At 42.7% G+C, this 25,236-nt stretch overlaps 1 protein-coding gene across 6 annotated transcripts in view; it reads left to right on the forward strand.

Moving 5' to 3' along the window:
- Positions 1 to 20,199, forward strand: part of phactr2 (phosphatase and actin regulator 2) — a 41,763-nt gene extending 21,564 nt beyond the window's left edge. For 3 of the 6 annotated variants that reach the window (XM_042065590.1, XM_042065593.1, XM_042065592.1), the window contains exons 2-13: positions 1,536 to 1,703; positions 3,892 to 3,966; positions 5,480 to 5,620; positions 6,992 to 7,258; positions 8,306 to 8,801; positions 10,378 to 10,559; positions 11,474 to 11,630; positions 12,258 to 12,313; positions 14,522 to 14,583; positions 15,856 to 15,993; positions 17,532 to 17,608; positions 18,737 to 20,199. In XM_042065590.1, coding sequence (XP_041921524.1) covers positions 1,536 to 1,703; positions 3,892 to 3,966; positions 5,480 to 5,620; positions 6,992 to 7,258; positions 8,306 to 8,801; positions 10,378 to 10,559; positions 11,474 to 11,630; positions 12,258 to 12,313; positions 14,522 to 14,583; positions 15,856 to 15,993; positions 17,532 to 17,608; positions 18,737 to 18,752 — 1,835 coding nt within the window. In that variant the 3' untranslated portion in view covers positions 18,753 to 20,199. Of the gene's footprint in view, positions 1 to 1,535; positions 1,704 to 3,891; positions 3,981 to 5,479; positions 5,621 to 6,991; positions 7,259 to 8,305; positions 8,802 to 10,377; positions 10,560 to 11,473; positions 11,631 to 12,257; positions 12,314 to 14,521; positions 14,584 to 15,855; positions 15,994 to 17,531; positions 17,609 to 18,736 lie in introns of those variants that run through there. The other 3 variants (XM_042065591.1, XM_042065594.1, XM_042065595.1) reach the window with 3 other exon arrangements.
- Positions 20,200 to 25,236: the final 5,037 nt, after the last annotated feature.

The following is a 25,236-nucleotide window of genomic DNA, read 5'->3' on the forward strand; positions in this document are numbered from 1 at the left end:
ATTAGCAGCATAATCTATGGGCCAATGGGAAGTCCTGCCAAGACATGACGTAATCTTGCATCATGTTATGAACTTTGGTGTCAATACAATTACCAAAACAGAGTTGGATAGCAAGTGAAGTCTGTTCTTGGCCTGCTTCAAAACACTTGAAGTAAGCTCTCCTCAATATTATATCAATTTCCATTTATTCTTGTGGCCGACATCCTAAGGGACTAAAAATAAATAAAATAAATTTTCAAGTTTTGTAAGTGGTGTTTTGAAGAAGGACCTGTTCTTTCCTGCTTACCTGAATATAAAGTATCCTCTTTGGGCAATAGTTTAGTGTAAATCAGCCATTTACAAGCACATCAGAACAAGAAAAGTGTTTCAAGAGCAATTTGTTTTTTTCTAGTACTATGTGAGCTTTGAAGCCTGCAGACTATAAAACCATAATCAGCGATAAATTATATACTTTATTAGCGGTGAGAGAGTAACTCACAATGTGATACTTGTGAACTGTTGATTTGTCAACGGCACAGTGATTCTACAATACCTGTCAAAACAGACTCCGTTGTCTTGACAATCAATGTTCAATGTTACATACCATACCCCTAGATCTTATAGATGTTATATAATTGTCTGCACCCCCTCCAGCACACCCCAGATGGCTGATGTTGAGTCTTCATATAATAAATATTTGCCTGGTTGGCTTCACATTCCATCAGACAATCTTAGAGCTATTTTTATATCAGTGTAATGTAGGTTGTTATTTGATAGTTTGCTGATATAACATGATTGCTTTTGGATATTAGATCTGTGATCAATCTTGTCTTGTCTGGTTGTGTTTGTTTATGGTTGGTTTGCTTCTGTCAGCTGTATTTACCACGAGGGAAAAGCCACTTCCTCTCTGCCAGATTTCTCTGTAATATCCTTGTCTCTTCAGACGGCAGCGCTGAAAGCCTGTTAACTCTAGCTGAGCAGTCAGAGCCCAAACATACTGTATGTGCAGTCCTACCCTTGGTTATAGTTGGTGTTTTGGTGAACATGAGAATATTGCTGAAAAGTGTAGGGGAGAGAGAGAGTGGAAACAAACCTGCAGAGTCCAATAAAAGCAATCAGACAATCATTAGATGCAGCCTCAGTGCCTGCATCTCCCAACGTCTGCCATTTGTATACACATAAGCAACAGCAGAGTGGTTTTCATTTTACCTCCTCTCACTGAATCAGACAGAGAGAGGAAAGTGGGCCAATATATTTGTTTTAGAATACTGGGTGGATAAGAAAGTGTTCTTTTAAATATATTGGTCCTATGCAACAGGCCTGCTACCATCAGAGCATAGTGGAAAAAAGACTGCGGCTAGGACTGAAGCATCGGTCTTATTTTCCACCTCTGTGTGTCTAACCAATTACACCACATAATATCCTTTATGACCAGTAGTGAGGTCACTGGTTTGTCTCCCTGTTGTGCCATTGCCCTGCCTACATTGTTGTTGTTATTGATTTTTTTTTCTTTCTTTTTTTCCTTATTTGATGAGTCATTCTCTGTTCCTTTGCAGTTGATGGACTGGAAAAAGCTTCCCTGGCGAACTGTGATGTGGTGGTGGGGGGCACTCAGGCTCCACAGCTGAAGCAGAAAGGCAAGCTCTCCACCCTGGGCAAAATCTTCAAGCCCTGGAAGTGGCGCAAGAAGAGAACCAGTGAAAAGTTCCAGGATCTCTCAAAAGGTAGGCCTAGGAAAGAAAGCCCCTTTTTATGATTTAGCTGCATAAATGTTTACAGGTTTTAAATGAGAATTACCAGACTCTGACAAGAACACATCAGTATGGCATCAGTAACATCAGTATACCTGTTTGCAAACACTACCAAATTGCATGGAACTTCATTTAATTATTTTGTAATTGTCTATCTATGCCTTGAGGTGTTTGCTGTAATTTTGAGGAACCCAATGCGGTTTTACACAGGCTCATGAAATAGGCTAGAGGGGTATTTTCAAATGCATCAATGACCGTTTCTTAATGTTTTTTTTTTAGTGAGTTAAATATTTACATCTTTTTCAAAGCTGGTCTTTGGTAGGCTACCATTCTCAGTGGCAAACTCGATTTTTTCAGTATTTTGCCACCTATAAGCACAGTTGTCAGGATATGTTGCAATTGCTAGATTTAGCAACTTTTCACTTGCCTGCTCAAGCAACAGGGAAATCACATCTAGGGACCAATCTGAAGACTGGAGCATCAGAATAAAATAGCCTTTCCCGATCTGTGAATAATGTCATAACTTGCCTTTCTTTTGCGCTCATCTCATGAACACTCTATATGTATAGAAAACTATGGGCATATGAGTAATAAAAGAAAATAAGCGTAAATAAATATCCTCTGTATGCAAAATATATAGACTAGCTGTTTGTTGTTCAGTGAATAGTGTAGATGTAGATGTATTGTATACTTGCAATGCAGCCGCTGTGTTTCCACTGGAGCGTTAACTGTGTTGTAACGGCATCTTTTATTATATGCTGCTCTTTACATCTTCACTCTGACAATGAATATCTTGTTTGCCCAATGATAACAATAACAATTTTAACTCGCATAAATCCTTCTTTATCGTAACATGCTGATTCACTAGGTGCAACACCCAACCGGGTCGGTGTAGACCCTAATTACATTAACAATAGCGGCAGGTTCAAACACACCTGGCTCCACCGGACACAAACAAGCCGTATGTTAAAAGAGCCTATTGCTATTAAAATGAATGTCATTCCAAAAATGCAACAGTAAGAGTAGTAGGATAGAATTTTCTTCTGGTGAGATACTGTATCTTTAATGTATCTTCTGGTGTTATGACTGCCCAAACAAAATGGGCACAGATGCTTGGAAATGTCCTTTGTTTAGACACACTGGCTCTGTGAGCGATGCCATATGGCGTGAGGTCTATCACTGTGATGACAGCCGTAACTCAGCCAGGCGTAGTGTGAATTGGGTGGGGCATTTTGTCATCTGTGGTGTTCACACTGTGTTTGATAACTGCCCATTCACAGCAGTTGCATAGTGCTGTCAATAAGTATCTATACTGTTTGTGGCCAGATCATATGTCTGTGTCCTGAAATGTTTTTGTAACACATGATCCATCTGCAGTTTAAAAGATATCATGTGCTCCCTTTTTCACTCCCAGATTCACACTTACTGTACCCTTGAAAAGCATTTTTCAATAACTTTGAATATTCTCTCGAGAGCGTATTTCTAGATGGGAACATAACCTGAGGGCTTCGTCTGATTTTAGTGGTCACGCTAACAAATCGACATGGGTTATTTATATCTAGCAGAGCCTATTTTACATGGCACAGAAGCAGCCCTCTTTGTCCTTTTGTAATGTATTCTGGTGCTAGAGTCTATATTGCCCTACGCCAAAACACCAGCCATAAGCCCCTTAAACAAAAGGTTGATGGCAGGCAGCATAATACTGCATGTATCTTCATCAGACACTGAGGGCAGTGGGTTTTTCTTGATTATGACTATAATTATTTCTGTTATTTTGAGAGCTCCCCTCATTACTGTTGAAAAGCCCCCATATGGTTTGAAGGAGAATATTGTCTTTATTTTTGCCATTCATGCTATCTGTCTCCGTGTCCCTGAAATAACCCAACGCCTCATTTGACCCAATATGTGAGTTAAGCGCACTGCTGCTCAATATCCAGAGTCTCAGCCCCTCTGTCACTCTTAGGGACAGTGGCGAGTGTGCTATCATTAATATCTCCTCCTATTTGTCACCACCACGCAATTTGTTCTAAGAATGGATGCTTCTGCCTTAGCACAGCTATAATTTCCTGTGTAACTGTCAGATTCTGGCGGAGAAGGTGTGTGTGTGTGTGCAGGGTGTGAAACAGTGATTAATGTCTCTTTTGTTGCTCCCCATTTGTAGTTCTGGAGAGGAAAATCTCCACAAGACAAAGCCGGGAAGAGCTGATAAGACGTGGCGTCCTCATTCCTGATCAAGGTGAGGGAAAAAAAGTAACAAATAACTTTTTTTTTTGTTTCTTTAATGTGGCTTCCTGTAGCTCGTTACAAGTCCAAGGCATGTGATCTTAATGGTAGGAACAGTGTCATCCATTGTTCATAGTTTCTGTTCCACTGATAAGTAAAGGTTGAGGTCCAGCGAATACTCTTCCTGATAAATCAAGGCAAGTGTTTATGTATACAACCCGCAACAAATTCAAATTCGCTTTGGACAAGTGTTTGCCAAATCCCATAACCATAACCAAAACAACCCAGTTGTTTTTTTCACGGAGCCTATGTGCATTGCTTATGAGCATATTTTACTTAGATTAGATTAGATTAGATTCAACTTTACTGTCATTGTGCAGAGTACAAGTACAAAGACAACGAAATTTGACATAGAATCAGCTGACAGTTGAAACACCAGTAAATATCTTCAACATTTAAACACCGTGTTAACGTGTTTAATAACACCGTTAACAACATTTGAAACACTGTCTTTTTCCCCTCATACTTGGCATGATTGGAGAGAAGATGCTCCTTACCCTCTTAGGATTTCAGTTTGCATTTTTTTACAGGCATAGTTTATAACAAGGGATGTTCCTAAAAGATTTCATAATCACTGATTGCTGTTTTAATACAATATATCACGTTATAGTCTGTACTACTTTCCCCTGGGAGTCAGCCTCCAAGCAGACTATGCGTGCGTGTCCACACTCCCCAACTGTGTGCGTGTGTGTCCACAGCCTTGTTCCCCATGGCGATCTGAAAATGTGCGACCGTGGAGAAAGCAGTTTTCATCATTGCTACTGATAAAACAGTGTTTTCTGTTGCATGAAGCACAGCTCAAAAAGGTGCACAAATGCCTTAGAAGGAGGGCGCTCTAATTAGGTCCGCACAGAGGGCTTGAAAACCAGACTGAGAGGCTGAAATCCAGACGAATGGTCACCCTACCAGCGCACTGCGCAAGACATAGTATATCCAAAATCTCTTTGCAGTAGCCACATTTCCATTACGCTGTGACCAATCACAGCACTGCAAGGCAGCTGAATGGGGTTTGCTTCGCAGCTGTCTATCTGAGGTTGATTAGCTGGACTCCTGACGCTGACAAATAGATACATCATGCGATTTCGTAAGTGTGAAAAGCAAGGCTCTTCCTGCAAGTGAAAGCAAAAGAGTGCAAATAAGCAAAACAAGTTCATTAAGAATTCCTTAGATTTGATTAATCTTTAAAATGCTATACTTAGCTAAAATCGCTGCACTATAATTTAGCTTGTAAGCTTTAGCAGTTTATTTGAATGTCATGCTTCCCACAGATAATATCCTATGTGAAATAGGCCTACTGTCCCTGAAATGTTCAATTCACACCCTAAAGGCTCTTTACATTTGGTAGGCCTACTACAGTTTTTTTTTTTTTATCCAGTAGCCCATGTCGTGGTCCACTTTGATCACAGAATTAAAAATTAATTTACCCACACTTTTTTTTACATCAGTGTGTATTTTCTTTTTCACAGATGATGCAGTGGCATCTGAGACTCTTAATGGCCATGCCATGCCAAGTGTGACCATCGAGGAGGTTAAAGTCGACATTGAGGCATCAGAGACACCCAGTGACGAAAAAGCTGAGCCGGAGGCCAATGGTGATGAGAGAGCAGGTAACGTTGACACCATCGGTGCAATTTTCAAACAGATTTTCAAGTTTGAAGTACAATAAAGGTACAAAAAGTACTCTCCAAAAGTACTGTTTGGATTGGCTGTGTAAGCCATTGTGTAAATGCTGGTAGGCATTATAAAGCAACACTAATATTATAATAACCTATTAAAATGGCCTAACATGGATAACTCATGGATGTTTACACCATTACATTTGCTGTCAGTACAGATTGTAGTGTTTTACCATTCATCTCATGATCCATCAACCTCTGAACCATCTGCATTCATGACTGATAAGTCTGATCACTCCTCTGGATATCTGCAATGAGAAGCCAAATCCCTTTTCAATTCATGAGATTACAAACTCGAGCCAACTGTGTGTACGGCTCCCCCCGCTGTTCCCTAGTGAAGATTTTAGTTGGCACAGTACAAAGAAATTAATCTGCACTTCAGTCACTCTGAAGTGAAATGAAATGCAATTTCTTGTTACTTAATCAGAAAACTATCTTTCTCTTTTCTCTTTTCTTTTCTTCTTCACTTTACTTCAGGCTTAGTTCTTGTCAGGGGGTGCACGACTGAGCTCAAAGCCAAACACAACTGCAGCTGGGCCACATGCTCTTGGCACCTCAAATGCAGAGCAGTCGTGGAGCTGATGCTCTATTGTGTGTTTCCATAGAAATCTGATTGAGTGACGTATAAACAAAGTGGTGTTCTTCATGCAAGACTATCAGAAAAGTGCCAAGTGAACAGCATACTTTATAAAGACTGCCACTGTCCGTTTGGCTCTTTGAAGGCCTGGCAGGAATTGAAAGTCATTGGTATTCTACAGTTAGTCCAGTTAGTCCATACTTCCATACTGAAGGAAAAAGTGTGTGGAACAGAGTATTTTATGGTTTCTATGGTCAGTATATAGTGAAGAATGCAGTCATTTGTCATTATACCCCCCTCTTAAACCCAGAGGAGAGCTTTAGTGAATAATAATGACTGTTTAGTTGGCCAGGCAGCACTTCTCTTGAGATGATTGCATTGCCACTTTGCCAAGCTTTGAGATGAAAACGATTTGGCATAGCTTGTTGATGCAGCTTGGAAAAACAGTGAATTTATCTTTCGGCCCCTGTAGACCAGATTGTGTCCTTATGTCTCAAGGCAAGTTCCTTAAGTCCCTCTGCTAAAGGGCTTCATCAAAAACAAATGTGTGCAGCCAGGAGAACATCACATTCTGGTCTGCATCTACTAGATTCAAGTTCCCCTTGCCTCTTTTTAGATCAGGTTTTGACAAACCACAGGTTTTCCCTGAACATTTCAGACTAGACGTCGATGTCGGCTTCCTTCACCTGATCTCTGTGTGTTTCTAAAAACTTGGTCAATTCCAGATATGGGTGCCGTGCCCCCTCTCTGTACCCCCCCCAAAGAAAAGAGTGAGCCTAAGGCCAACCCGAAGGGACCTCAGTCCAGAACACGAGACCCCCTCGCTAAAAAACACCCAAGCGCTCCTCCCAAGTTGTCTGGGGGAGCGGGAGCGACTGGGAGACGGGGGGACGGGCAGGGGGTTGTTAAAAAGCTTCCCAAAACCACATCAAGGCAGGGCTCCACTGCACCACCCAAACAAACCCCTCGAAACACTAACACGCGCGGGAATGGTGAGTACTCGCAGGTTTGGCTAGGCTAATGTCATGTCTGCATGTGGATGTCCCCCTGCATGAGTCATGAGGCACCTTGTCCCATGTGATCGTGTCATCCTCAGCCTCTTAGAGCTGTCCATCTGTCGCCCATCAGATCATATGTCAGAGAGAATTACTGAGTCACTGACTGGTATGTATCAGGATAAAATTAATTGGATTAGTGTTTGTGCTGCTGTCTAACAGATGGATTCTCTTAATACACTAGCTATTTTTGCAAGTTTAGCCCTTTCTAACGCAGCCCTTGAAATATATTGTTGGTTACTGAAGGTACTGCTTTCCAGGCTTTGTACATTTATTCAAAATGAAATCTGTGGCACACAGGTTTACTCAACATCAGGCAGGCCCGGTAGGAAGATCTTGGAACGGATGTGGAGAAATTGTGAATAGTTAATACTGTGACAGCCCAGTTCATACCAGAGCATTTCCCACTTCTCCTTTTGACAAAATAAAAACCCTGTGGTTTACTGGACAAGTCGATGCTCTGCCTTCCTGTAAGATCCTCTGTCTCTTGTGTTTGTGCTCTCCTTGGTATGGTCGAGTGCATGATATCTTTATATGGACCTACTTCACGTTTCCTTTACTCAGCTTGGGTTCTGTGTTCTCCCAGTGGTGTGCCCCTTCCTGTTCAAGCACCGATAAAAAAGAAACTGAAAATAAAGAAAAACGCTTTCTGCTGTTGGTGATTTTGTGCATGTGTGGTCATTTTGACAACCATAAAATCCTCTTGTTTTACTGCCAAGAAACTTTGACACCGATGACTGATGACATTTTCCTTATCAAAGGTCGTAAGTCTCATAACATTTTTTTTATTTCCTCATATTGTATAAGGTAAAACCCTAGCTGGGTTTCAAGCTCCTCCTTTGGCTGTGTTGAGAATGCACTACAATTGCAGAGCCCTCTACTGCACCACGCAACCCCCCCTCCCCTCCCCCCCCGGCCTTTTTGCATCTGTTCTAACAGATTTACTTTTATGCTCTAACTCTTACTTTTTCCCAATCTTTTTAGCCAAGTCAGCGAATCAGAAGAAGACAGGGGCTACATCCAAGGGCAGCTCTCAGCCGTCTCATTCATCTACATTAACTGCCAAGGCAAAGACTGCTAAAGAGAAAGGAGCGGAACAATCCGGAACAGCTGAGAGTAAATCTGGCAAGAAAAGAGACCCCTCCCGATCACCCAGAGCGCCCAAGGCCTCAGTTGAAACGGAGAGCTCAGCCTCTGAGGACTCTGGGAATGGAAAAATTGACCAAAAGCAGGTGTCCTCCAGTGCAAAGGAAGGACCTCTGCAGGACAATACAACAGAGGCGGGAGGGGATAAGAAGGGTGAGACGGTGACAACAACAGATGAACTTGAACAGAAGATGGTTGGCCTTGTCACCGAGGAAACATCTTTCAGCGAACCCCAGAACGAGACTTTCTCTGACTGCCTGGAGAAACCAGTGAGCACAAAACAAAATGGCTACCCCGAGAATGCCACCAACCACACACCAGAAAATAAACAAAGGTAAGCCAGGTCTCAGTTTTAGTTGACTGTATTTGATTAGGAAGTTCCCACGATAGACCTTATTTACTGCCAAACCCTCTGTGGTCAGCTCAGCTTAAATGGTGTTATTGAACCAAAGTCCTTTTGCGCAAGTCCCTCCACTCGGCGGCCATATTGCAACACTTTATGGGCAAATATTTTGGCAGAAATGTGCATGTGCAAGGCTTCACGGCTCCAGCGGCGAGATCACAACACATGATTGGCACAATGTCTTTACAACACACCACATGATAGGCTCAATGTATTGTACAGCACACGAGTGCTGTGTCTCCTCATTAGAAAGTCTCTGATTGAACTATCTGAAAGAAAGAGACAGCAAATCAGTCACACAATTTACTACTTTTTGCAGCATTTTGCTACACTTTGAGGCACTCTTTTATAGTCAACTACTTGTAGTATCATCTTCAAATTAATTTTGGTGGTAGAAGCCTCTAAAGTCATGTAAAGGACATATACACACATCTGTCTTTCAAATCCCCAGTTGGTTGAAATGTGATCTAACTAGTTTGCTCCTTGCTCCTTTTGAACCCAGTGAGAGAGTGACTCCATGTGTCTGATATTTGTCAGTTAACGTCATGAAATGAAGTTGCCCCACAACAATTTTTGGATAGAATAAATCAGATCTCAAGATGAGAGATGAGATAAGGACACAGCCAGAAAGGCTGCATGACAGAGCAAACAGATTTAATCCGTGTTGTCTTTTTCTTAAGCAGAGTTTTGCTTTGAGTGTTGTTGATCTTTGAGATACTTCAGAGCCCAAACTTCTGTCTCTCTCTCTCTGTTAATGAAAGGGTTGTGATGTTCCTGCTTACTTCTACAGAGTGGATGTGTCATTATTAAGCAGCTGTGTATACTTTGAAGAGATCTTAATGTCACCAGAAACTATGCTGTATTTAATTGGCTGTTTCTGTATGGAGCAAAGGAGATGAGTTATTGCCTGCAAATTATAGGATCACTGCATAACATATTGCCCTCCAGAAAGTGTTATTGTCAACATTGCTGTTAAGTGTTAAAAGCGTCAACAATAGGTCTTGGCATTGGTGAGTCACACTATTTGTCATCTTGTGCAGTTCACAGTTCTCAAACTCACTGATTTTGAATAGTGTAAATAACTCTTCTGTTTCATGGTACCCTTTTCAAGCATTGCAATTGCATTGTAAGCATTGTAGTGTCAGTCAGTAAGCCTGACATCATAGTACATTCTTTAGAAAGGCACTATATACCTGTTGTGTAGCTCTCGCTTGGTTTTGAGCAGCATGGCCCATCTTGTCTTATTACTTTTCTGTTGATGAAGCATTTCAGCATGACTGTTTTATATTTGCCTATTGCAAGATATTGTGTTGGGATTTGTTCAAAGACTAATGAGTTGGTTCAGTTGCCAAACATGAGTCTTCACCTCATATTTACAAAAACACATTTAACCTCCATGAGCTCACAAGACTTTAAAAGTGTTGTGTGAACTGCAGAACACATGGCAGTAAGACAAATAAGTATGAATAAGTATGCAATACTTTAGGTTCTCTGTTGTTTTTCTTAGAAGTTGTGAGGAAGGTGAGAGACCACAGACAGTGAACGTGGACAACCCTGAGGTGACGATCATCCCCAGAGACAACAATCACAGAGATAGCCAATCTACAGACTCGGATGACTCGGATGGGCCAATTCTCTACAAAGACGATGAGGAGGAGGAAGATGATGAAGAAGATGAATACACTTCTAGTTTGTATTTACCAATTATTTCTGTAGGAATGCTAAATTTCCACTTGCTTTGGTTTCATACTGCGTGTGTTTAAGAACAGACGGTTTTCAGATGTAGTGCTGTTTTTAAAAAAAATAAAAAATAATATTGAGTAAGTGTATCATCTGGCAGCATTGCGTAGGAGCTTCTTTCACTTTTAGTTGCTGTGTCTGGTTGTGTCTTAAAGTCAAACTTAGGCCAGTTCCTCTTGGGCGGATTTCTCTTTTGAATTTCTCTCCGCACACCCCTCGTTCCTGTAAAAGCCCTCACTTCCTGTTTCTGTCTCCCTTCCCAGCACCGTCCCACACCCCATTAACGGTCCTTATGGAAACAGTGTGCAAAGAGAAAGAGTAGATGGAGAGAGAGAAAGAGGAGATGGAGAGAAAGAAGGAGGGAGGCGGGAAATGGTGGGCTGTTGAGAGACAGAGACTAACTGTACTTGAAAGAGAAGGATGAAGCATTTAACAGAAGTAAAAGTGGAGGGAGGAGAAGAGAGTGAGCCTTAAAGAGACCGTGTGTGTGTGTGTGGAGGGGGGGTTATGTGTGTGTGTGTGTGTGTGTGGAGGGGGGGTTATGTGTGTGTGTGTGTGTGTGTGTGTGTGTGTGTGTGTGGAGGGGGGGTTATGTGTGTGTGTGTGTGTGTGTGTGTGGGGGGGGGGGGGGGGTTAACAGTCATAGTATATGAAAGAAAGATGGAGGAATGAAGAAAAGGAAGAGAAAGTGAGAGAGGGATGTTGTGAAAGAGAGAGAGAGTGTGAAGGGAGAAATGGGAAGGCATACTAACAGTATGTGAAAGGAAAAGACAAGTGGACATAGAAAGAGAGAGAGAGAGGAGAGATGGAAAGAGAGAGCAAGGCTTTCCTCCCTCACAGTAACGGTAATGTTTGTTCCATAGATTCCCTTGCCTGTAAAATCAAGAGGCGGGACACGCTGGCCATTAAGCTGGGCAACAGGCCCAGCAAGAGGGAGCTGGAGGAGAAGAACATCCTGCCCCGCTCCTCTGAGACGGAGAGGCAGGAGCTGTGGCAGCAGATCGGCAGCAAGCTGGTCAGGTGAGGCTCTGCTGAAGGATTCGGACCTGTCCATCCATCATGGCACCCATCCAACTAGCCATCCAATCACCAATTGAGTGATTGGTGTGGATTCATATCCATATTCATATCTGTATCCATCTGTCCAACACATTCATCCCTCACTCTGCATCCATCCATCAGCACATTCATTCACCCGATCCACACTAGCAGCCTGATTGGTCCACTGTAATGTCGTAGTGGCATGAGAATGCAGGCCTAGACGAGTCTCAAGCTGCAATCACAATCACTCTTGCCATGGCACACTAACCTTAGTCGCACTCTAAGACTCAAGCTCGAGAGCCTCACACAGTTATATATCAGTACTTCTCACATTGATTTCAGTAACTTCCTCTTGCTTATTAGCTTAGTACATTCAGTCAAAAGTCACTTCAGTGGGGGAAAACATTTCAGATTCTTGTACGTTTGGACCTTTTAGTTTCCATGATTGTTAGTTAATTTGATTTATCACCCATATTCATGCATTCAAGCATACATTGATTTTTATTTCATTCAAATCAGTCAATCATTGATATGGATTAAAAATGTCACTGAAGCCTTTGCCAGTGTTATTGCTGTCACTAACTCCAGCTCTTTTAACTGTTGTAGGCGTCTGAGCCAAAGACCCACCACAGAGGAGCTGGAACAGAGGAACATCCTCAAACGTAAGTCCAGGCTCTGGGGCCATTCCACCATGAGTGCCTCCCAGAGAGCCCTCTGTTTGGCTTTGTGTTTGTTTGTTTGTTTGTTTGTTTGTTTGTTTGAGAGGAGCCCTTGTTTCCTCTGTCTGGGCCTGACTCCACCGCTCCCCTCGAGCTGATCATCGATACTGCAGCAGGCAGGCAGGCAGGCAGGCAGACAGACATCGACCTACGCTGCACAAATCAGATCACAGCTGAGAGAGAGAGAGAGAGAGAGAGACAGGTGTCAAATTTCCGTTGGGTTTCTAGTCGTCAGAATTCCATCAGGCGTTCAGGCTCTGGGGCACGTTGGCAGGGAGGCGGGCCGCCCAGCTCTCAGGACACAGAACACCCAGACCTGCCCCGGAGGGCGGCCGCCGCCGTGTTTGTTCCCAATTGATCTGTGATGGCTAATCAGAACACAGCATGCTGCGCTCTAGTTTTAATTAAGAAATGGACATCGTAATGATTATACCGTATAGAGGCCACTGCCAACAGGTCCCTCGAGTGCAAAAGGCTCACTAATCTCACTTTCTAAGGTTACTAATAGTCCCAAACTGCGTGCATTCCCAGAGATCGATTCTTATTAAGAACGCTTCCCCGACCCTGCCGGCAATATAGTTTTTTTTCTGGAGGGGTCTTGGGTTGGAGACAAAGCATGTCCATATAAGCTCTTAACCGGATCAGGCCGACACTTATTCTAGAGTGCAACTGCTTACCATTCCATGTCATCGAGGCACTCGAGAGCCGGTTGGCAGCAGATGCTCAAAAAACGGATTGCAGCTTCACCTTTAAGTTGAAGGTCAAAAGACAATGTGCCACTCTTGACTAGGTCATAGCCTGACCATTCTTTTCGCACTCACTTGAAATGCCCAGCAGGGGCCAGACAATGCGTGTCCATGTGCGGCAGGCACACTGACGGGGTGTTATGTAATGTGGCCCAATGCCCCATCGGCCTCACAGTGCATTTCAGGAATGGCTCTGAAGAGAGCAGGAGATGGGGAAAATCACCTAGCCATAGCCTAAAGCAACAGTCTGGAGAAGTCATCAGTCTTCAAATCCAATAATCATGTGCATGAAGCTATTATTATGCATCTGTGGGTTTCTTTGGAATCTCCTGCAAGTTGACATGTAAAAATGTCTGTTAATGAAAGTGCAGAAAGAAGCCAAGTTCTCCTGCTCAAAGGCATGGACATTGTGCACTAGCGATGGTGTTAAGAGCTAGCTAAAGACATTCATGGTGGGGGTGTGTGGAGCTGAGCACTCTGGCAGAGGCATATGTCCATATAGAGCCATGAAGACATTTGCCGATCAGTATCTGCCTGTTCAGCCATGCAGTAGATCAATACTATAATGAGTTCAGTATAGATTAAGTAGTATGATAAATGGCTGCAGGATACAACTTTTTTTTTGCCATCAGTAGACTGGCTGCGCACAGTATGTACATGAGGCCTAATGATCAGACAACTTGTACATCCCCTGAACATATATTAGCCTGAGGCTAATGGGAGTGTCAGCTCTGCAGGTCGTTTCATTATTGTATTCCCCATTAAAACATCATTTCCTATTTTCCCCTGAAGATATTTTCTCTGTGTTCTTAATCATCCATGACAACTGGCAGGTCAAAATGTCTAACCTCCAGGTTGTCTTAACTGTTCCTCTCACTGCCGGCTGCAGTCTAATGACCAGACCATTAGATAGGCTGGTATTGCAGCACCTGATGGCTCTCCATAATGAGATTGAATCATTGATGAGCACATGTGGAACGGGATTTTCTTTTGGTTTAGTCCTACCAATTTAAATTCCTATCAGTCATCAAGAGGCTCATGTTGACCAAATGAATTGGCTTCAGTGCAGTTGAAAGCTAACATAAGTGTATAAGCGTAGGAGGAGGAGGAGGAGGATGATGATGATGATGATGATGATGATGAAAGGCCAGTTGAGCTGGTGCTGGTGTCATCATCATCAGTCATAATATTTCTCAGTTCTGCTTTTCACTTGGTTGTCCAATCCATAAATATAATTTATTCAGTTAGAATGAGCGAATTATTGTACCTTGCACACCCAGAAAGGGAAAGACACTCTCTGCTTCTGCTGTATCAAAGGTTTCACCCCCCCCCCAAATCAGAAATTGCTTGGGATCAGTGTTTTGGGATATTTATAGATACTCTTTTGTTTGTGTTGTTTTTTCAGAGAAGAATGAAGTGGAGGAGCAGGAGGCCAAGCAGGAGATTAAAAGAAGACTCACAAGGAAGGTTAGAGCATTTACACTCATAATTGATCAGCTGTCAGCATCCATCTGTTGTTTGCAGCTATGCTACAATATGCTCTGTTGTTATGTGCTGTTATCTGTTTCAATAACGCAATGGCCAAGTCTTCTAGAGAAGGTGTGAGTGGTGCTCAGCACCATCTGGTGGCCATAAGTGGAGCTAAACACCCCACTGCACTCTGTTTGCACATTCATATTCATGTTTCCACTTCCCACCCTCCCAGTCTGGGAGACAGGTGGCACAGGTCCCCTATATTTCCTTTTTAAGCTCTGGCAGTTATCCTATTTCACTAGTGTCTCCAACGCCACAGATATCGGATCCTTTTAGCCTTAACCAAACTGAAGCTCCCGTGTGAAATGGCATAAAAGGCATCCAGGTGGGAGGGCCAGTCCAGCTCTGAGTGGGGGGGCTGGTGCTGTGTGGTGATTGTGGCTGCAGCGGTCTCTTGGATTGCTGACCCCGGAGTGCCCGGCAGGGAAATGAGACTTGCTGAGGCTTTACCAGACAAGGCCCGACAAGGCCCGACCTTGTGTGGAATGGGAATTATGGAGATGGGGTTTCCGCTTTTAGCAGCTCGGACTCAGAGCGTTGGAGCTACCCAGCTCACCTCTGCCCACACTCTCTATGTTGGCTCGTTGTGCTTCTGTATGTGTTCGGTGCTGTGTAGAGATATAAAACAAATGATAGAGAACTGACACTGATAGTTGTTTCTGGATGTATATTCAGAGATGTGCTGTAAAAAGCCTACTTTCATGCAGTAAGAAGGCCTGTAGAAGTAGAATGGCTGACTGAAACCAGGTGTTGCATAGACGTTGTTTTTGTTTAGAAATTTGTTGTAGAGAAATATACATTTTGAAAAATATAGATCCTGTTTTAAGGGCTGTTTTGTATCTGTTGAATCCATCATTGCTGGCACTAGCACCATCACTTAACACTAAGATGAATGATAGCTGCTTCTTTCTTTCCCTAGAATCTAATGGAGAAAAGAATGTGTAGCCAAAGAATGTTACTCATTCTCATACATTTAGAGCATTTGGCTTAAATTGGTTGAATTATCTCACTAGTTGATTCCGTTTGTCCCTTACTCCTATTCGATCAATCATTTCAGTATGCATATGTTTCACAGATGTTTTTCCCACTGTGGTTTTCCGGCTCTACAAAGAGGCAGAGGAAATATCAGAAAAGCTGCCAACCAATTCTAAATCAGTAATTCCCTCTCTGTGATCTACAATTCTCATAAATCTGTCTTGTCCCCAGCTGAGTGTGAGGCCCACGGTGGCAGAGCTGGTGGCTCGGCAGATCCTGCGCTTCAATGAGTATGTGGAGGTGACAGACGCCAAGGACTACGACCGCCGCGCCGACAAGCCCTGGACCAGGCTAACCCCAGCCGACAAAGTAGGTGCAAATCCCTCTGGAGAGTGTTTGTGGCTTCAGTGCCGAGTCCCCCCCTCCCACACACACACGACCACTGTTCATGCTGCCTCTTTGTCTTGATCAGAAATGTTTTTTTGGCCTCGTTTATGAAAGTACAGTAAAGACAATATAAATGGGCAACATTTTTTAAAAAATACTGAGGAGGTTGATTTCAATATTAGGTTGGAATCTCCAGGAGAATCGGATGCAAAAAACAAAACTGAATAGTAGGCTCAACTTACATTCCTATTTCATTTTCATTCTCTCCTGTGCACATTCTCTCTCTTTCTCTCTCTCTCGCTCTCTCTGTCTCTCACAACACACACACACACACCCACACACAGTCCCTTATACATGACCCATGATACTGATTGAAATCGAGTTGACAAATATGATTCTACATTCTAGCTCAGCCATGTTGTTTGAGATTTGCCAAAATTGTGTTACTGAGGTACAAGATGTCCCTCTGAATTAACACCAATGCAAGGTCTGCAGAATAGAACCACAAAATGATCCCAACCTCTGTGATGAGGGACCCTGTCACATCATTGCATTTTTTGCGCAATGGTTTACTACCCTTTTCACCCTGTTCAGCCTAATGCCCCCTGGCTCATTAACACTGCCCCCTTATGGCTGTGCACTGCATAACAAATGCTCCTCATATACAGAGAGTGTCTTAATGGCGCTGCTGCCAACGTTTTCTTTTTTCCAAGATGACCTCATTGCATATTCTGGGACTGTGCCCTGAGTGTAGGCACAAACAACAGCAGCCCCCCCCCCCCCCCCCCCCTCTCACCTCGGCTTCCAGGCTTCGGATCCCCCTCTTTTACACTCTTCCCCCACCCCATCCCCCAACGTAAAGCCCGTCTAATGCCTGAATAGACGACGCTAGCCGTCTTGGCCACCGTTCCGGATTCCCGTGTTGCTGAAGTCTGTAAGCAGGAAGGCGTGCTGTGTTGCAGGATGATTCATCACCGTTGCGCCTGCAGAGGCGGGGAATCTGAATTTGGACCTTTTCAGCAGGAGATGTCTCACTTGTGTGCATAGAGTGCTGATCCTTTTTGCCTTGCCGATTTCTCAAATATGCATCATAGCGTCTTTTGATATGTGATGGTATTTTTTTACTGTACTTTTGATCTGAAGTGAAAATGAAAACAACTGTTAAATCATCATTTGTAGTGTGTGGAAGATGGAGTGTATTGATTTTTGTTTGTTGGTAGAGGACCCATAATGAGTCCAATGTAATGCCTATGAAGAAAGGTGCCTGCTTGATGACCCCAGTGAAATGCTCTTAAAGGATGTTCTGTTGGTGATGTTTTTGTTAGTGATTTTGGTTTTGACAGTAAATAGGCTTGGTTGTAGATTGGCCGCTGTGTGAAATCCCCTACCTACAGCATGAGGAATTGAACATCTCTCCTGTGTACATTTGACATTGTGCTGGTAAAGATAGCAAACACACACATAGGGATGAATGGTATGTGTATATGTTTTATTTATTTATTTTTGCTTACACACCACAGGCTGCTATCCGTAAGGAACTGAATGAGTTCAAAAGCAAAGAGATGGAGGTGCATGAAGATAGCAAGCAGTTTACCAGGTGAGTACAAACACACTCATATAAGGCCTGTCCACACGGAGACGCTTTTTAGGTTAAACGCAGAGGTTTTGCTTCGTCTTGGCCGAGCGTCCATACGAATCCTGTAAACGCACTGCCCGAAACCGCACTTTTCTGAAACCTGGTCCCAGAGTGGAAAACTCTGAAACCGTAGCCCGTTTAAATTCGTTTAGACAGCGAAACCACACATCCTGCTTGCGTATCGATGATGTCATCGCCACACCTCAGCTGCCCTGGACTTGCACTTATAGTATTGCCTAACAATACTAGTTTTCATACATGACATTACACTCGATTACCTACGATTACACTCCGTAAGATAAATATCACAACTGGTGCTGCGCAGCGCCGATAGCTTATGACTTAGATGACATAGATAGATGGATAGATAGATACTTTATTGATCCCCAAGGGGGAATTCAAGGTCTCAGTAGCATACAGACATCACACACAACATGCACTTACAGCAGAAAGGGTAAATATAAGTATATACATATAACAAAACTCCACTGTACAATAGAGACAGTATATATATACCATATACAGTGCAACAGGTACATTTTAGAAGCATCTCAAGGTCCACTGATAGAAGTAGGATGCACCAAAGCTCAATTGCAAGTGTCATAATAAGGGGTCTGAATACTTATAGAAATGTAATATTTCAGTCTTTTATTTTTTATAAATTTACAAAACACTCCAAACACCTGTTTCTTTGTGCAATATTGGAGCATTGTGTGTAGATCGAGAAGAAAAAAAAATGAACTGAATCCATTTTAAGATGAGTCTGAAACATAACAATATGTGGAAAACTTTCCGATTGCACTGTACACACATACACACTTTTTATTGTCTGTGATTGAGTTATGCGTTCGGTCCAGTGCTCTGAGAAATTGTCAAAAGACTGAGTGAAGCCTGCTCCCATCCTGGTGCCTCCATACACACATTCTCACAACAACAAACATTCCCATATTCTAAAGTGGCCATGCATTCATAAGCTTGTAAGCCATGCTCATTCTCCTCATACATTTTGGATTGGGAGTTTTTGTCAACAGGGCCTCCCTCGAAGACCCCTCTCAGTAAATTATCTTTTCTCCTTTGGCCTCCTGGCAGGTTCCATCGACCGTGAGATTGAGCTTGTTGACAGGGGTCGAGAGGCTGATGGTGGCTTCCCTCGTCTCGATCAGCCGTCTCTAATCCCCCCCCCCCCCCACCCCACCCCCCGCCACTGAGGAACTGACCGCCGAAGCTCAGACTGGCCTCTTCTCCTCCGGCACGAATGCCCATTTCCCACGGACCTGCTCGCTTCTCCTGAAGGCCAACGGCGGAGAAGGAACCATGCCTGAAGGAAACCCTCTGAGCGGAGCAGAAAGAAACTGAAATGAGTCTGGACTTATTGCAGGCACTTTGAGGGTGGGGCATGGGTGTCCTGGCCACTCTGGAGATGAACCTGCTCCAGGAAGCATTGTGCACTTTTCTGTTCGTTTGTTGGTTTGTTTGTTTTGTTCTTAAGGTGGCCCATAATTCACCATAATTCCTGAAATATGTGATGGTGTTGGCTACATTCACCACACACTCACACTCTCTCTCTCTCTCTCACACACACACACACACACACACACACACACACACACACACACACACACACACACACACACAGACACACAGATGCATACTGCCAGAATCCCCACTCTCAACAGTGCATTGTATAATGTATGTATAATGTATGATAAACTGCTGAGGGGGGAAATATCAGGGGACTTTTTTTTTTTTTATTGTATATTTGTCCATTATTCCATTTTAAGTATCTGCAGTATTATTGCTCTGAATGGAAGAATATCCTCAGATATTAGTGCATGTGAAAAAGGCTTTTTAACACTGTATGTTATTCCCAGCTTCCCTCATTTAGGCAAAGCTGGACCGAAGATGAAGGCATTTTTAAAAAAACCCTCTTTAAAAACTGTAAGCGTTTCCTTCAATGTAATTGGCTATAATTGTGTTTATCTTTCGCCTTCTGCCTTATCTCTGAGGCTCGGTCGATGTATTAGCTGGAGCTTCGTCTGAATGTGTGTTTGTGCCACGGCTGTAATGGAACATATCTAGTGTGTTGGGGAAGGGTCGGGGATGGAGTGGACAGTGTGGGTCCAGTTCAGCCATCCCTCTCCTTCCCAGATGCGGAGGGGCATGTGGGTGCCTCCTAAATTAACACTCCAGTGTACCCAATTAACACTCCAGTGTACCCCATTAACACTCCAGTGTACCCCAATGAATCGTTCAAAATGTCAAACCCTGTGAACTCTTCAACTATTCCTTTGCTGTTTTCTGCTCAATGACAATGCTTGACTCAACCTGTAGAAAAGCTTTACTGCCACCACTACTACAACGAATGGAGGTATTTGTTGATTTTACTCTATTGAAAAGTGGCTTAAAAACCTTAATACTTGTGTCAGTTTTTGAAAGTATTATTTTTAATGCAGATAAGTGATTGAGGAAGAGAGGATTTTAAATTATTGTAATTTTCTTTTTTTGTACAGAATGTAAGTATGAAACATGTCAATACACCAACCTTGCTGGCATTTCCTGTCTTGTCTTGTCTTGTTGTTTGCATAATTGTTTTTTTTATTTTTTACTTAACTCAAGCTAGTGTGTAGAATGCCATTTGTTGACTCGCGGTGGGGAACATTGAAAAGCACAGTCTATTCTGATTCACAGCTGTATACAGGCAATTGCATTTGCCTGGAGCATGCTGAGTGGTTCTCGTCTGTATGATTACATGGCAGGGAACACATGTGGACACCAAAGGGGATCCAACATCGTATTGACCGCCATTTTATTTATTCCTCCACCTGTGGTGGTTCTCTCCAGGAAGTCCAGTTTTCTTAGGTACAGTTACCTCTTGCTGATGCAGGGCACAAAACAACACATATTACCCACAGCCATCGCCGTCTCTTTCTGTGATGATGGTAGTTTTATAAACTTCAGGCTCTAGTAAGCTTACATGTTGCTGAGAGACACACAGCGGTGCATCGCTACTGTTCTGGCTGGGTGGGACTGCCTCACCAGTAAAGAAATCTGTTGTCCAAGTAAAACTTAAACATGTGCTCATTGATTTTTCAGTCTCTGAATCACTGAAGCTGGTGCCTTGCAGTGTTTCCACCGTCGTACACTTCTTTTCACATTCACTTGTCAGAAAATATGTGGAGATGGTCATTGATTTCCTTGAAAGACACAAATGATGCAGTTTTATCATGGCAGTCTATAAGGTCCAGGTGGAGTACACTGACTATTGAGTATGTTTGGGTGTGTGTGCGTGTGCACGTGTGTGTGTGTGTGTGTGCTCACGTGTCTGTGTGTGTGTGTGTGTGTGCATAATTGCGTGAAAACCAAAGGCATGGGAGAGAAAAGTGATGTGACAGGACAGCCGACTGGGCTTGTGTCCACAGTGCGGTGGTGCGTGAAGCGGCTGAGCAGAGCTAATAAAACAGAGAGCTGGGGGAGCGTACCTAATGCCTCTGAACACCCCGGCTCCGTCCTTAGCCCTTCATTACCGTGTCAGTAGAGGACCTGCTGATAGAAGTGTGGCCGCGTGGTGGAAATCACACTATTCGGAGAAATTAATTGCATCTGTTAAAGGTTTAATTCATTTTCGATTGGTTACACATGAATAATTGTACAAAGGATAGTAGAGTGTTAGAAATAATGTGCAAGATGATGAACACCTCATTTATTCTTTAAAAAAAATAACACAGGCAGCCTATTCAGATGCTCGAAATAGTAAATTCAGTGATTATTCAGCTAATAATCACCTAATAACACTGAACATTTAACTCAATAAATGTGGTTACATTTGCATTGGACTATGCAAACAATCTTGTTATACACAGATGGGACTGTATTTACCATAATGCTGCAGATTCTGTGTTCCTTGCTGGGTCTTCAAAGCCCTGTCTGGTCACACCTCTGTCACCACATCACCGTGTTAAATCCGGTGGACAGTGCTCGGATCCATTGGCGTCACTGGCACCAAAGTCAATGAATAGATTTCATGCCCAATTTACATTCCTCTCTATTTGGTTTGCAAAACTGTTTGGAAGATTAAGCTAATGATCAAGCATCCGGAAAGTATGCTGCTTTCACTTAAAAAAAAAAAGATGTACGCTCACATTGTAGTCAATTAGACACCGTTTAGAGCAGTGTTTGTTTTCGAGGAAGAGAAATTCTTCACTAGCCTAGAAATCTAGACGCACCGTAGCGGCATCAAATCACATTTGCTTCCAGGGCTAGCAACTCTCCGTTGGCTTGTGAGCTCGAAAAATTAAACTTCTATCAGGCCAATCAAATCGTGTATAGAGTCGTTAGGCGGGTTTAACATAATGATTGATAGCAGAGTTGCAACGGTTTGGCTTGAATTCCCTGCTACTTGAAAACAAAGAAGATGGATGTTGCTGTTGGCCAACAGTGTGACACGAGTTAAGCTTGTTTTAAGATGGCAAAAGATTGAACTAGCCAACTAGCTCCGCTGGTGGGAAAACGCATGGGACTCAGCGCTGTCCTATTGCGTGCAGAGGGAATTTGAAAGACAACCGATTATACCGCCCCTCGGACTGAGCACTGCGAACGGTGAGTGCCCAGACCCTACATTTTAATATGGGTCTGGCTCGTCAGGCTAATTCTTCACACCATGTCACCATGAATCTAATGATCTCAAGGAAGACACCTGAAAATAAATGACAAAAAAAACAGGGTGTGTGCTTTTATTCAACCTATTTGTATTTCTTTCTGGATTATCGGCCTCATAATTCTGAATAAAGATGAAAAGAAAAAAATTCCTCTCATGCTGCAGGCCTAAAGACATGCAAATAGGCCTACTGTATGCAAACAGGAAGCATACACCACTAGTTCATTAAAAGTGTTATAAAAAATAACACCTATAGCTATATACCTATAGAGCTATTACATGTCTTTTCAACCATTTAATAATCCCCCACAGATTTCTTTTTATGTCATATCAGTGTATTTCATTTGAATTTGGGTCTCCCATGGCTCTATTTGGGATTTCTGATTTAATGAAGTTGAACCCCCTTGTTACCTTGACATGCAATGTCCCGATACAACTTACTTTCATGGCCAGTTGTTCTTACGAAGCACATGCAGATGGTTCAAATTTATGGTCCAAGGAAGTAATCATATTGTTGATGTAATGGCCAGCAGATAAACTAATACGTTGAGAGACAAATTAAATGTAACAGACCCAACCATAGACATAAGTCCAGAACAAACAGCAAGTGAACTCTGTAGTCTAGAGCTTGAGATGTGCACATCCTAGTGTTTGATCTGGATGACCTAGGAGGCAGGAGACATCCACACTCTTCCCTTGATGAAAGTCAGGCATGTGTGAAAGACACAGAGCAATCAGATGTGAAAGGCTGATGGCATGAAGTAGCTGACCTACCCAACATGGCCTTTCTAATTCCACTAAAAAAGAAACACGTAATCTAAGTATAAGTATGATGTCATGAACATAATGCCAATCCATTCACTAATGACTTCTTAATTAAATGTACACTGCGGTTTCTGTTATAGGCTGCAGTTTGCTGTAACAGTTCCAATGGGCAAATGGTGGCTGGTATGTCTAGTATTTTGAAAGTGGACAGCAAACTTCTGAAGTATTTCTTCACTACTTTAAATTTAATGAGATAGGGCAACAGACCTCAGTTCTGTTATTGATACAATAGACTTGGAAGTTCATACCTGACTGATCTCATTAAAGACACTCTTAGCCAAAGACAGAATTCTGATTACTCTGACTTCAATGCTTGGATCAGGGACAGACAGATGATATGCAGTACGGGGAGTCACACAAGTAGGATTGATAACATCTGAAAAACTTGCTTTGAAAAATGTCTGAACAGAGTGATGCTTGCCCTGCAGGCATGAACACTATGAGCCTGTAGCTTATTAGGTTATTTAAGATGTTTTATACAACCCTTCATTTTGTATTATTATTATAATTTTATACAGATCAAGTAATTTTTTTTGTCTGTTGGCTCTGCCTCCACACATACAGTGGCAGTCCCTCTCCTTTGGCGATTTGGTAAATGTACTGCAAGGGCAGAGACTAGCAGAACGGACAGGTGGATAATTTAATGCCTTACCGCACCTGGTTCTGAATGGATTCATGCATGCCACATCTGGGCAAAATACTTTCCAGAATCAAATGTGGAACTTGTCCTTCAAATACACCTTTTTTTTAGTGATGGTCTGTGAAGGCTTTGCTACCTGTGTGGTTGTAAAGAAGTGAAGAATAGAATGCTTGAGCCGTTTTAGAGTAGAGAGTTGGAACACAGTCTATACTCAAGGTTATGTATTTTACAGCAATGCATATGGCTTTTCACTGGGTTTCTGTGTGACTCCAGCACACTTCAAATAGCATCAAGCACTTTTCGCTGAATAACACCTACTGAGATAACAGAAAAAAATTATTTTGACCAAAGGAACAATTTTATATATGTCTGAAATAGCTGAAAATAACAACTCTAAAACTTCTGAGAAAATAGACTGGCCAAGCTTCAAATTGGCTTAATGTCTCTTTTAATCATTTTCATACCGTTGGACTGAATCGCCCTTCTGCAGGTATGCTGAAGCCTAGCCAACCTTTTTAGTATGCCTCTCTAGGGCATTTCACGGGCACCACCAACAGATGACCATCAGCCCCTCTTGTCACCAAGCCTCATCAAAGGACAGATTCAGAATCATAACTCCATTACTCATGGCCCTTCTGCTCCGCCAGACGGGTGGCCATTTGCATGCAAAATCAAATGAGAAAAGGCCTCCGAATGGTCTACCAAAGGGAGTCTGAAAAGCTACATAACTAATACTTAATTTACCTCCAATAAACCTCTGGTCTATGCATTTTCAGTTTCAAGTAGGCTAGTTGAAAATACTGCATCTCATCAGACAGGAGGCGACTGTGTTTACATTTTGAGTTATTTACCATTAGGCTCAAAGGAGTCCTGCCGGTATTGGTTTTGCAAAATAAATTTTCAAAACGGACTCTGATGGCACTTATGGTTGGATGCACAAGCAAAGCAATCTCCACTCTATCATTTGGGAAAAATGGAAGTCACCTCTACAGACTAGATACTGGAAATGTACCATTTTGGAAGAGATCCACTATTAATCAGCTTGATATACTGTTGTATATGCACACTATTCTTCTTCCTGGCAGAATGAAGTAAGTAATTGACTTCCCTCACACGGCAATGCCTCACAATGGACTATATTTATCACCTTGCAACGGCATACTGGCACTGACCTATAGCCCACTGTACAAAAATTAAGGAATGCTTTTCTAAATTGTATTTATGCTAATGCATTCACTTATGGGGGTGAAAACAAACAAGTCACCAAATGCTGATGGCTCCTCGATGGCAGAATGAGGTGCATTACAATGGATATGGGGGTCTCTGCCAATATGACGGAGCAGAAACCGCTCTGCTGCAGTCTCAAACTGCAAGAGCAGCTGGTGGGGATTCACCCTGGAAACTATGAGCTACATCACAGAGCCCAGAGTGCAGGGCAGCCATCACACCAAATGGAGACTCCAAACTGTG

The sequence above is a fragment of the Alosa sapidissima genome, chromosome 16 (genome assembly GCF_018492685.1).
Source record: "Alosa sapidissima isolate fAloSap1 chromosome 16, fAloSap1.pri, whole genome shotgun sequence".
Classification (NCBI taxonomy): Eukaryota; Metazoa; Chordata; class Actinopteri; order Clupeiformes; family Clupeidae; genus Alosa; species Alosa sapidissima.